The sequence below is a fragment of the Trachypithecus francoisi genome, unplaced genomic scaffold, assembly GCF_009764315.1.
Source record: "Trachypithecus francoisi isolate TF-2019V2 unplaced genomic scaffold, Tfra_2.0 Contig01579, whole genome shotgun sequence".
Taxonomy (NCBI): domain Eukaryota; kingdom Metazoa; phylum Chordata; class Mammalia; order Primates; family Cercopithecidae; genus Trachypithecus; species Trachypithecus francoisi.
Genome location: NW_022681442.1, coordinates 339,460 through 352,936, shown reverse-complemented (window position 1 = coordinate 352,936; position 13,477 = coordinate 339,460). Strand labels below are relative to the sequence as shown.

The 13,477-nt window shown below is 44.6% G+C and overlaps 1 protein-coding gene across 1 annotated transcript in view; it reads right to left on the bottom strand.

The window, feature by feature from the left end:
- The window catches only part of TCERG1L (transcription elongation regulator 1 like), a 234,120-nt gene that overhangs the window by 61,944 nt on the left and 158,699 nt on the right, over positions 1–13,477 (bottom strand). Inside the window, exon 6 of the mRNA XM_033178686.1 lies at positions 11,498–11,586. Within this exon, the coding sequence (XP_033034577.1) occupies positions 11,498–11,586 (89 nt within the window). The remainder of the gene's footprint in view (positions 1–11,497; positions 11,587–13,477) is intronic.

Sequence of the window (13,477 nt, the reverse complement as noted above, 5' to 3'; positions counted from 1 at the left end):
CACAGCACCCTGGAATGCCCCAAAGTGTGAGGAAACAGCTTCCACTTCCCAGCGAGGAGTGCAGCTAATCAGGACTCGGTAAGAGATTCCACCCAGGAGGAGGCCGAACCATGGCAACTAACACGCCACCCATTTATATCCAGGCCACAAAGAGCCCAGCTCCTGAGCCCTGGGGAAATGCAGGGAGCTGAACCAGAGCGGGTAGCTGGTAAATAAATGCAGTTCCCCCGGAGAAATCCACCTATCCACGCATTATGGTTGACTTCCACTAGACAGAGCCAGCTGTAACACGCGGAATTGATTTTATGTACCATTTTATGCCCATTCTAAGTAATATGCATGTGTTCCCCTCCTTTAATCACACTTTATAATTTCCGGATGCCTGCCATATTCCCTCTTCTCTCTAACTGTCCTCATATCCCAGAGGATATAGTTAGTGCATCAGAGTTATTTAAGTCTGGTTCAGTAGATCCACACCAAGCAGCCGCAGTATCTGAAGACCTGGGTTTCACTGAACAAACACTGAGTCTGTTGCTTTGTTATATGAAAGGATTCCCACACTCACCCTGCAAATAGCAGGACCCCAAGCTTCAAAATCAGCTGGCTGGTGGGGAGGGAATGCATCCCTCCCAGTCCCGCACTGCACAAAGGCTATCCCTGGATCCCTGTCTCCATCCATCTTTCATCCCTGAGTGCTCTGTTCCAGGAGCATCCTAGGGGATGGACAGAGCCACACACTGCCTACGGCCGGGCCCCTGGGGCTGCGCTCTCAGAATGAAAGGGCTGTGCCCAGTGCCCTTTGCTGTCTTCTCTCCCTCTCCTAGTCCCTCCCCACGTTTTCTGGGGTTTTGTATCTGGGAAGGGCCTGACCTGGGCAGGACTGAGTGGCCCAGGCCCACCCACCTGGCAGCTGCGTGGGGAACTAGGGCTTATGAGGACTTCAGGAGGAGCGTGTGGAGACCTCCCTCCCGCCTTTCTTCCCTCCTGAGTAGGTTCTCCAGCCCAGCCGTGTCTGGTTGTGGTTCCCACTACCACCAACCCTTAATTCGAGAAGAAGGTACAGATATGCAAGACAAGGACACGAGCATGCACAGACGTGCTGTTCTGGGGCTGCAGGGGCAGCCTGGGCCGGGCACCTGCCAAGTGACTGTGTGGCCTCTCCGCTTCAGGCCGTGGGTCGTCTTGCTATCCTTTCTCAAAAGTCGATCCGGCTAGTGACGTTCTAGACAGAAGGTGCTCCAGGCGCTGGTGCCTGCTGCACGGTGAGTCCAGGAGCCTGGGGACATGACCTCAGCCTCCCAAGAGCACAGCCTTCCCTACTTCCTCCTTTGAGGTAAAAAGACACCAGGAAATAGCGCCAGGGCGACACTGGAAGTGAGACAGCGGACAAGCTGGGTGAGGGTGTCCCTGCACTGCACCAACAACGGAGGCTTCTTGGCTGAAAACAAAATTCCCCTTGCCCTGGGCTTAGGTGTCTGTGCTCCTAAAGGCCTCACTGTTAACTTCTTGGCATAACTCTTAAAAGATTTTACCAATCCATCTTTAGTTATTTCACATAAACAGATGTTGTCATTGTTAAATAATGAGCTGCAGGGAAAGACCATTCCATAGTCATGTTGAGCCGAGGCCACTCGGGGCCCTGCCAGCTCTGTCCAGCCTTGCAGCACAGATGCAAGCTCCCGGAGTCTTGCCAGGAGGGCAGCCTCTGGCCCAGACCGCCTTTGAGAACACAGGTTTCCGCCGACAGCTGGGCTCTACCTGGGCTGGGGGCTGCCAAGAGAGCCTATCTTTATGGAGTTGGAAAGGGGGTGTCACCCTGCTCTTGCACCCAGCAGAGTCCCAGCTTTCTTTAAACCCAGGGACTCATCGGATTTCTGATCTCCCCACCAGTCACCGGTCGAAGATGGATAGAACTGCTACCTGTCCCATAGAGGCAGGGGGCTGACAGCACGTCCGGGAGTCGGTGGCTGCCTGGGGATGAAAGCAAGGCAGCCTGAGGACCAGTGAAAATCAGCCCAGAGGGAACTGGAGGTGGCACTGCCCGTGGCCCACCCCCCACTCCACGAGCTGCTCCCTCCAGACCTCTCAAATGTGAGCTAAATGGCAGCTTCCCCGCCAACTCCTCCTCCCTCACTAAACCACACTGACATTTACTTCAACATTAGAGTCCCCTCCTCGACAAGTGACACCTCCTGTCCCTTCTCTGACATAATAAAAGACTCAATTATTCAAAAGGGCGGAAGTGACATTTAGTTTCTCTTAAGTACTACTTAGTCAAGGAAGACCGATGCGATGTCCCTCGGCCTAGCGAGTGCAACCGCAAGTCAGGGGACGGTGCACGGGAGAAACTGACACAGTCCCGCATCTCTCTTAATCACCATAATTTCTAATCACCTTTTTCTTCTTGAACATCATCCAAATGTATGATGTCTTGGGAAACTTTTCCTTTCTTTTTAGAAAAGTTCTACCAACTTCATCTCAGAACTGATTTTGACACTAGTTTTTCAAAAGTCAAACATGCTCAATATCTGTATTTAGAAAATCCAGAGAAACAACTTTTAAATGTCATGCCCAATAAATAATTATGAACTAATACAAAAAGATGTTACCCACAGGTACTGAAATATAAAATGAAGTCAGAATTAAGGACAAGTCATTAACGTAAAATCAGGAGAACCAAAGCGTATCCCTGGGATTTGAAAACACAAAACAGCCCTTTGAAAGATGCTCACACCTACAACAGCTCACAAATCACATTTCCAGGATGGTGTCTGCCCGCAGCTCTTACCTCTCCAAGGCAGAAATGCAGAATCAGCCGCTGGCTTTTGGACGAGACACATTTACTAACATCAGAGGAATGCACCACACTCACTTGGATAATGTGCCCGTACTTCTTACCTTTCAATGACTTTTGCCTCTCAGGATAAAACGTGAATCAGCTTTGCTAGAAAGTGGCGCCTTCTGACACTGTCAGCTTCCTAAAGTGCACTTTCATATCTTTCCAAGCCATCTTAGAAAGAACTTTGATCTGTGCTATTAACAGACCATGACATAAGACCTGCAGTGTAGCAATCTGAATTTTTTAGGCAATAATATAATGTTAAAACCAATATTTAATATATAGTTTTTAATTTCACAAAAATAGCTAACTACTTGTAAATCTATAGTCTTTTAAATAATTTTAAGATGCTGATTAATCATAGTTTTTGACATTTATTGTCATGTAACCCAAAAGCTATGGATTTTACACTTTGTCGAGCAATTACTGTTGAAATTTTCCCATGTCATCAACTCTCCAAAAACCTTTATATTGCCAGTAAGTGGGAGTGGTTTAATTCCCTCAAAATTACTATTTGTGTCTAAAGCCAAATTGCAAATAAAGAAGATACAGAAATTCCTAAGGAGACTAAAATAATGCTATTCTACTGTTAACATGCGTGAACGTTTAAAGAAGAAGATTTGAAAAAAAAGTAATTCAAGTTCCATTGCAAGTATTACCGTGACACCTTCTCTAGAGGAGGATGGGATTTCACCTTGTATGAAAGTAAACGCACTGTCTTCATTTCCTTTATCCTCCTTAAAATACCATGCCGGGGACATGGTATCCTTAAAACTACCCAGCAGGAGAATGCGGAATAGGTTTTCACATAGCAGAGTTGGCTACAGAAGTTACTATGAACTTCGACACCAGTTTTAATGGTTAAACTGGCCCAGGCCATTAGACAAGAGTGGGTAGATGGCCCTTCATTTTTATTCCCGTCAGGGTGCTAATTTTCCATTTCTCAAGTGGTTAGCATTACATTAATGCTTTCAAGGAGGCCCTGCATCTGGCTACCTCTCAGCAGTGAGAACAGCAGAGAGACTCCCACATGGTTAAGAATAGCTAAGGATGCCGCCCGTCTGCTGCTGGCATTTCATATGGATTCACTGAGCTCTAGCAGGGAGCACCATCTCCTGCAGCGAACTGGAGAAACGTCACCCTTCTGCTGTCATCACTTTTAAACCAGTTTCTACCACCTCATTGCTTTCTTTTTTTTTTTTTTTTTATTATACTTTAAGTTCTAGGGTACATGTGTATAAGGTGCAGGTTTGTTACATATGTATACTTGTGCCATGTTGGTGTGCTGCACCCATCAACTCGTCAGCACCCATCAATTCATCATTTATATCAGGTATAACTCCCAATGCAATCCCTCCCCCCTCCCCCCTCCCCATGATAGGCCCCGATATGTGATGTTCCCCTTCCCGAGTCCAAGTGATCTCATCGTTCAGTTCCCACCTATGAGTGAGAACATGCGGTGTTTGGTTTTCTCTTCTTGTGATAGTTTGCTAAGAATGATGGTTTCCAGCTGCATCCATGTCCCTACAAAGGACACAAACTCATCCTTTTTTATGGCTGCATAATATTCCATGGTGTATATGTGCCACATTTTCTTAATCCAGTCTGTCACAGATGGACATTTGGGTTAATTCCAAGTCTTTGCTATTGTGAATAGTGCCGCAATAAACATATGTGTGCATGTGTCTTTATAGCAGCATGATTTATAATCCTTTGGGTATATACCCAGTAGTGGGATGGCTGGGTCATATGGTACATCTAGTTCTAGATCCTTGAGGAATTGCCATACTGTTTTCCATAATGGTTGAACTAGTTTACAATCCCACCAACAGTGTAAAAGTGTTCCTATTTCTCCACATCCTCTCCAGCACCTGTTGTTTCCTGACTTTTTAATGATTGCCATTCTAACTGGTGTGAGATGGTATCTCATTGTGGTTTTGATTTGCATTTCTCTGATGGCCAGTGATGATGAGCATTTTTTCATGTGTCTGTTGGCTGTATGCATGTCTTCTTTTGAGAAATGTCTGTTCATATCTTTGTCCACTTTTTGATGGGGTTCTTTGTTTTTTTCTTGTAAATTTGTTTGAGTTCTTTGTAGGTTCTGGATATTAGCCCTTTGTCAGATGAGTAGATTGCAAAAATTTTCTTCCATTCTGTAGGTTGCCTGTTCACTCTGATGGTAGTTTCTTTTGCTGTGCAGAAGCTCTTTAGTTTAATTAGATCCCATTTGTCAATTTTGGCTTTTGCTGCCGTTGCTTTTGGTGTTTTAGACATGAAGTCCTTGCCCATGCCTATGTCCTGAATGGTACTACCTAGGTTTTCTTCTAGGGTTTTTATGGTATTAGGTCTAACATTTAAGTCTCTAATCCATCTTGAGTTAATTTTCGTATAAGGAGTAAGGAAAGGATCCAGTTTTAGCTTTCTACTTATGGCTAGCCAATTTTCCCAGCACCATTTATTAAATAGGGAATCCTTTCCCCATTTCTTGTTTCTCTCAGGTTTGTCAAAGACCAGATGGCTGTAGATGTGTGGTATTATTTCTGAGGACTCTGTTCTGTTCCATTGGTCTATATCTCTGTTTTGGTACCAGTACCATGCTGTTTTGGTTACTGTAGCCTTGTAGTATAGTTTGAAGTCAGGTAGCGTGACACCTCCAGCTTTGTCCTTTTGACTTAGGATTGTCTTGGCAATGCGGGCTCTTTTTTGGTTCCATATGAACTTTAAAGCATTTTTTTCCAATTCTGTCAAGAAACTCATTGGTAGCTTGATGGGGATGGCATTGAATCTATAAATAACCTTGGGCAGTATGGCCATTTTCACGATATTGATTCTTCCTATCCATGAGCATGGTATGTTCTTCCATTTGTTTGTGTCCTCTTTGATTTCACTGAGCAGTGGTTTGTAGTTCTCCTTGAAGAGGTCCTTGACATCCCTTATAAGTTGGATTCCTAGGTATTTTATTCTCTTTGAAGCAATTGTGAATGGAAGTTCATTCATGATTTGGCTCTCTGTTTGTCTGTTACTGGTGTATAAGAATGCTTGTGATTTTTGCACATTAATTTTGTATCTTGAGACTTTGCTGAAGTTGCTTATCAGCTTAAGGAGATTTTGGGCTGAGACAATGGGGTTTTCTAAATATACAATCATGTCATCTGCAAACAGGGACAATTTGACTTCTTCTTTTCCTAACTGAATACCCTTGATTTCTTTCTCTTGCCTGATTGCCCCAGCCAGAACTTCCAACACTATGTTGAATAGGAGTGGTGAGAGAGGGCATCCCTGTCTTGTGCCAGTTTTCAAAGGGAATTTTTCCAGTTTTTGCCCATTCAGTATGATATTGGCTGTGGGTTTGTCATAAATAGCTCTTATTATTTTGAGGTACGTTCCATCAATACCGAATTTATTGAGCGTTTTTAGCATGAAGGGCTGTTGAATGTTGTCAAAAGCCTTTTCTGCATCTATTGAGATAATCATGTGGTTCTTGTCTTTGGTTCTGTTATATGCTGGATTACGTTTATTGATTTGCAAATGCTGAACCAGCCTTGCATCCCAGGGATGAAGCCCACTTGATCATGGTGGATAAGCTTTTTGATGTGCTGCTGAATCCGGTTTGCCAGTATTTTATTGAGGATTTTTTCATCGATGTTCATCAGGGATATTGGTCTAAAATTCTCTTTTTTTGTTGTGTTTCTGCCAGGCTTTGGTATCAGGATGAAGTTGGCCTCATAAAATGAGTTAGGGAGGATTCCCTCTTTTTCTATTGATTGGAATAGTTTCAGAAGGAATGGTACCAGCTCCTCCTTGTACCTCTGGTAGAATTCAGCTGTGAATCCATCTGGTCCTGGACTTTTTTTGGTTGGTAGGCTATTAATTATTGCCTCAATTTCAGAGCCTGCTATCGGTCTATTCAGGGATTCAACTTCTTCCTGGTTTAGTCTTGGGAGAGTGTAAGTGTCCAGGAAATTATCCATTTCTTCTAGATTTTCTAGTTGATTTGCGTAGAGGTGTTCATAGTATTCTCTGATGGTAGTTTATATTTCTGTGGGGTCGGTGGTGATATCCCCTTTATCATTTTTTATTGCGTCTATTTGATTCTTCTCTCTTTTCTTCTTTATTAGTCTTGCTAGCGGTCTGTCAATTTTGTTGATTTTTTCAAAAAACCAACTCCTGGATTCATTGATTTTTTGGAGGGATTTTGTGTCTCTATCTCCTTCAGTTCTTCTCTGATCTTAGTTATTTCTTGCCTTCTGCTAGCTTTTGAATGTGTTTGCTCTTGCTTCTCCAGTTCTTTTAATTGTGATGTTAGAGTGTCAATTTTAGATCTTTCCAGCTTTCTCTTGTGGGGATTTAGTGCTATAAATTTCCCTCTACACACTTCTTTAAATGTGTCCCAGAGATTCTGGTATGTTGTATCTTTGTTCTGATTGGTTTCAAAGAACATCTTTATTTCTGCCTTCATTTCGTTATGTACCCAGTAGTCATTCAGGAGCAGGTTGTTCAGTTTCCATGTAGTTGAGTGGTTTTGATTGAGTTTCTTAGTCCTGAGTTCTAGTTTGATTGCACTGTGGTCTGAGAGACAGTTTGTTATAATTTCTGTTCTTTTACATTTGCTGAGGAGTGCTTTACTTCCAATTATGTGGTCAATTTTGCAATAAGTGAAATGTGGTTCTGAGAAGAATGTATATTCTGTTGATTTGGGGTGGAGAGTTCTATAGATGTCTATTAGGTCCGCTTGGTGCAGAGATGAGTTCAATTCCTGGATATCCTTGTTAACTTTCTGTCTCGTTGATCTGTCTAATGTTGACAGTGGAGTGTTGAAGTCTCCCATTATTATTGTGTGGGAGTCTAAGTCTCTTTGTAAGTCTCTAAGGACTTGCTTTATGAATTTGGGTGCTCCTGTATTAGGTGCATATATATTTAGGAGAGTTAGCTCTTCCTGTTGAATTGATCCCTTTACCATTATGTAATGGCCTTCTTTGTCTCTTTTGATCTTTGATGGTTTAAAGTCTGTTTTATCAGAGACTAGGATTGCAACCCCTGCTTTTTTTTGTTCTCCATTTGCTTGGTAGATCTTCCTCCATCCCTTTATTTTGAGCCTATGTATGTCTCTGCATGTGAGATGGGTCTCCTGAATACAGCAGACTGATGGGTCTTGACTCTTTATCCAGTTTGCCAGTCTGTGTCTTTTAATTGGAGCATTTAGTCCATTAACATTTAAGGTTAATATTGTTATGTGTGAACTTGATCCTGCCATTATGATATTAACTGGTTATTTTGCTCGTTAGTTGATGCAGTTTCTTCCTAGCCTCGATGGTCTTTACATTTTGGCATGTTTTTGCAGTGGCTGGTACCGGTTGTTCCTTTCCATGTTTAGGGCTTCCTTCAGGGTCTCTTGTAAGGCAGGCCTGGTGGTGACAAAATCTCTAAGCATTTGCTTATCTGTAAAGGATTTTATTTCTCCTTCACTGATGAAACTTAGTTTGGCTGGATATGAAATTCTGGGTTTAAAATTCTTTTCTTTAAGAATGTTGAATATTGGCTCCCACTCTCTTCTGGCTTGTAGAGTTTCTGCCGAGAGGTCTGCTGTTAGTCTGATGGGCTTCCCTTTGTGGGTAACCTGACCTTTCTCTCTGGCTGCCCTTAAGATTTTTTCCTTCATTTCAACTTTGATGAATCTGGCAATTATGTGTCTTGGAGTTGCTCTTCTCGAGGAGTATCTTTGTGGTGTTCTCTGTATTTCCTGAATTGAATGTTGGCCTGCCCTACTAGGTTGGGAAAGTTCTCCTGGATGATATCCTGAAGAGTGTTTTCCAACTTGGTTCCATTTTCCCCCTCACTTTCAGGCACCCCAATCAGACGTAGATTTGGTCTTTTTACATAATCCCATACGTCTTGCAGGCTTTGTTCATTTCTTTTTCTTCTTTTTTCTTTTGGTTTCTCTTCTCGCTTCATTTCATTCATTTGATCCTCAATCGCTGATACTCTTTCTTCCAGTTGATCGAGTCGTTTACTGAAGCTTGTGCATTTTCACGTATTTCTCGTGTCATGGTTTTCATCTCTGTCATTTCGTTTATGACCTTCTCTGCATTAATTATTCTAGCTATCAATTCTTCCACTCTTTTTTCAAGATTTTTAGTTTCTTTGCGCTGGGTATGTAATTCCTCCTTTAGCTCTGAGAAGTTTGATAGACTGAAGCCTTCTTCTCTCATCTCGTCAAAGTCATTCTCTGACCAGCTTTGATCTGTTGCTGGCGATGAGCTGCGCTCCTTTGCAGGGGAGATGTGCTCTTATTTTTTGAATTTCCAGCTTTTCTGCCCTGCTTCTTCCCCGTCTTTGTGGTTTTATCTGCCTCTGGTCTTTGATGATGGTGACGTACTGATGGGGTTTTGGTATAGGTGTTCTTCCTATTTGATAGTTTTCCTTCTAATAGTCAGGACCCTCAGCTGTAGGTCTGTTGGAGATTGCTTGAGTTCCCCTCCAGACCCTGTTTGCCTGGGTATCAGCAGCAGAGGTTGCAGAAGATAGAATATTGCTGAACAGCGAGTGTACCTGTCTGATTCTTACTTTGGAAGCTTCCTCTCAGGGGTGTACTCCACCCTGTGAGGTGTGGGGTGTCAGACTGCCCCTAGTGGGGGATGTCTCCCAGTTAGGCTACTCAGGGGTCAGGGACAAACAGTTTGTGGCATCGTCAAATGGACATGCAGTCATGTGCCGCATAGTGACATTTCTTTCAGCCACAAACCGACCGCACATATCATGGTGGTCCCGTCCGATTATAATACCGAATTTTACCATACCCTCTCTACGTTTGGATGTGTTTAGACACACACATCCCCATCACTGTGTCACAACTGCCTCCATGCAGTCAGCACCACGCGGTCTGCACCCTGGGAGCCACGGACTACGCCATGCAGCCTGGGCGTGCGGGAGGCCGTGCCACCAGGCCCGTGTGAGCGTACCCTGTGATGTGCACAAAAGGATGTCAGATGCCACTGCCCGAGGATGCGTTTCCAGAATATACCCTGTCGCTAAGCAGCACAGGGATGTATATGGTCTTTGTTCCAGATTCCTGACACAGAGCCTCCCAGACTCTTAGAATTTTCTGAGCAAGGACAAGTCCCTGACCATGCCTGAGGCTGCACAAAGGAAATGATTTCAGGACCCCTGAGTAGCTTCAGGGAGGGTGCTGGTCTCCAGAGACACCAGCCGCGTGACTGGAGGGTTGCCACTTTCAGCCCTGCCCAACCCTCTGAGTCCTCTCACTTGGCCGATGATTTCATCAGTCATGCCTATGTAGTTATATCTCTGCTAAAATTCTAAAACAATGAGGTTCCGAGCGCTTCCAGGCTGGTGAACACTGCGGCACTGGGAGGGTGGCTCGGGGGAGGCCCAGAAGCTCAGTCAGGTCCATACCTTTCCCTGAGCACTGCTTCCACTGGCTGTTCCTGAATGGTATCCTTGATAAGACAAATGTAATCCTAACTAAAGTGCTTCCTGAGTTCTGTGAGTTGTCCTAGCAAATCACTGAAGTGGAGAGGAAGTCATGGGAACCCCAAATCTGTGGTCAGCTGGGCAGATGTATGGGCAGCTGGGGGACCCCATTTGCAGCCAATGCCTAAAGCAGGGCAGCCTGAGGGACTGAGCTCCAGCCTGTAGGGTTTGACACTAACTCCCACTAATTAGCATCAGAATTGAGTTAAATTGTAAGGGTTGGAGAATGGGTAGTTGGAAAACAGCATAATATTAGTACAAGGAGGCCTTACCCCAGGCACTCCCAGGGTGCAGAGGAGCTTTAGCTACAAATGGAAGGCTGGAGGCGCTGGGTGCCTGCCACCCACACTGACCATGGCATACAAGGCAGGGGTCCCAGTTTGTCCAGATTGGAGCCAAGCTCACCCTAAACATCAGAGGGTCAGGGGACAGCACAGCAGGCCCGGTCATCAGGGACATGCTCACTCACTATGCAAGGCTGGTGGGGGCCCTGTGCTTCTTAGCCGGCTGCTTTCTGTACCTGGCCGGCTGCTTTCTGTACCTGGCTGGCGCATTGAGCTGACACAAGTGGTTGCTATTTCTGTTCTTTAAATTAGCTGTTCCTCCCAGCTGTATACTGCACTCTCATCTTCAGGCTTTAAACTTAATTTTTACTGTAATAACCTTTTATTCTGCTTCCAAATGACTCCATTATAAAAGGGCATTTTAAAAAACCAAAGACTGTGGCTCCCTCGTGGAGGGTGTCTGGAGTGTGGCATACTCCGGGAGCAGGCAGCCACTCAGGGCGACAGAGAGAACAGGCACGTCTTTAATTAACAGCCATTCGGTTACGATTCTTCTTGGAGTGGAGGGAAAACAGATCTTTTGAAGCGTAAGGCTACACTTTCTTCAGCCACTGCCTTTCGCTGATAGACATGCAACAGCATTATCATTTTAATACATATGCACAAATAGATCAGAGCAGGATAGCTCGTCACTTAAATGCTATGTTTTTCTTTCTGCAGAATGTGACCACAGTGCAGAATTATACCTGCCAGGAGCTGCAAGTTCATTTTTTTAAGGCACAAGATGCCTGAGAAACATGCAGTGTCTCTTTGGTGACATTGGGCAAATGCCAGGACCAGACAACGCCATTGCTAGTGGCTCTTGGGCTTTGGGGTGTCTTACCAGGGGGATCCGGGCACCGGGGTAGAGGCCACTGGCCTGTTGCCTCTGGCTGTGCTGTCCTCTCCTCCCCCCAGCATCGGTGGAGGTTCCTTTCAATAGAAAGAGACAGGAGAGTGACTTTTAATTCTAAACACTCATCTTCAATTACAAGCAAGGAAGGGAGAAATAAACAAATCTCCTGCAGGCAGGCTGCTTATCGTAGCCCCGAGATAATGACGTCAGCACAGCAGTGCCTGGGCTGGGAGGTTCTGCCGGGAACACGGAATCAATGCAGAGCAGACTGGGTAGAATCACCCGGACAAAGGCACCCCTCATTGTCCCAAGCTGTCTAAGCTGCCTGCTTTTCCAGAAGCAGAGATGGTCACAGGCAGCCAAGAGAGGGCATCTGAGGTCTGATGTTTTTGGGACAGAAAATCTCACTGGCTTCATCCCCAGAAATGAGCTGACCCGGCAGAGCGAGTCACTGTGCCATGAAAACAACAGCATTTAGTGGTAGAGAGCCTCAAAGCTGGGGCTGCCACATCCTGGTCCCGTCAAGGCAGGAGGAAGCGATAAGCCCATATTCCTCAATGACGGCTCTGCCACACAGCGTGCGGCTCCTTCCCAGGCTCCCGCCTTTCCCGACCATCCAGCTGGGGGCAGGGCGCATGGGGGCTGTTTTGCATCCTGGGGATGATTCTGATTCTGATGCTCGGTTGGTCCACATTTCCATTAAGAAATAAGAATGTTTGAAATTGAAATGCCGGGCGCAGTGGCTCAAGCCTGTAATCCCAGCACTTTGGAAGGCCGAGGCGGGCGGATCATGAGGTCAAGAGATCCAGATCATCCTGACCAACATGGTGAAACCCCGTCTTTACTAAAAATACAAAAATTAGCTGAGTATGGTGTGCACACCTGTAGTCCCAGGTACTCGGAAGACTGAGGCAGGAGAATCGCTTGAACCTGGGAGGCAGAGGCTGCAGTGAGCCAAGATTGTGGCACTGCACTCCAGCCTGGATGACAGAGTGAGACTCTGTCTCAAAAAAAAAAAAAAAGAAAGAAAGAAAGAAAGAAAATTTATCACCTAGAATAAAATGAAGATTTATGCCCTAAAATTAAAAAGAGAGAAAAATAAGCTATGGTTGGGACACTTGATCAGTATTCACTAGGAATAAAATTTAGAGAAAAATAAAAGTTGCTTGAGATTTAAAAATATGGTCCATCATAACTCTAACATAAACAGAGGCCCACAATTCAGATGAATTCCTTTAGCCATATTGATGTATGACAGACAGCAGATCTTACTGGGCAGAAAGAACCAAATTCTTGCCAGTAGAACCATAGATCACAAAGAGAAATAAAAAAAAAAAAAAATAAGGAGATATCACCACAATCTTCGAAGGCTGTAAGAAAGAAATGAATTCACATGAAGTATAATAAATTCTGGTGTGAGAAACTTTTTTCTTTTTTCCTCTTCCAGCTGTTTCCATGGTTTTAATCTCAAACCTAGAATGCTCTGATAGATTGTGTTCTCTCTCTGGGAAAATTAGGTGGGATTAAAAGATACCAACACCTTATTCAAAGCAGCAATCTGCTTTTGAGCTGAGAATGTCAGGTGCAATTAGAATACTCAATTCATTAAAAAAATGGAAAATCATCCTAAAAGTTTAGAATCTCTGTTTCTACCATCGTTGATGTTGGTACTTTATGAGGCAGTGGAGGTGGGAAGATGATTAACCATTCGACCAACCAAAACTAAATGAAGTCAATGCTCCAAAGTCCTCCTGGGGAGCTTCCAGTGCAACATCAGCCACGCGCAGGAGGCTGGGGATGCTGTGGCAAAGCCCAGCACATGTGGGTCCCCGAGGGCTGCGCTGGGCCAGGGCCCATCTGCACTATGTCAGCTGCTTTCACACAGAGTGCTTAGGAAGGAAAGTGCTAAATTACGGAGGCACAGAAACATAAGATTAGAACAAAAATGAAAAGAATCTCGAGTGTCTA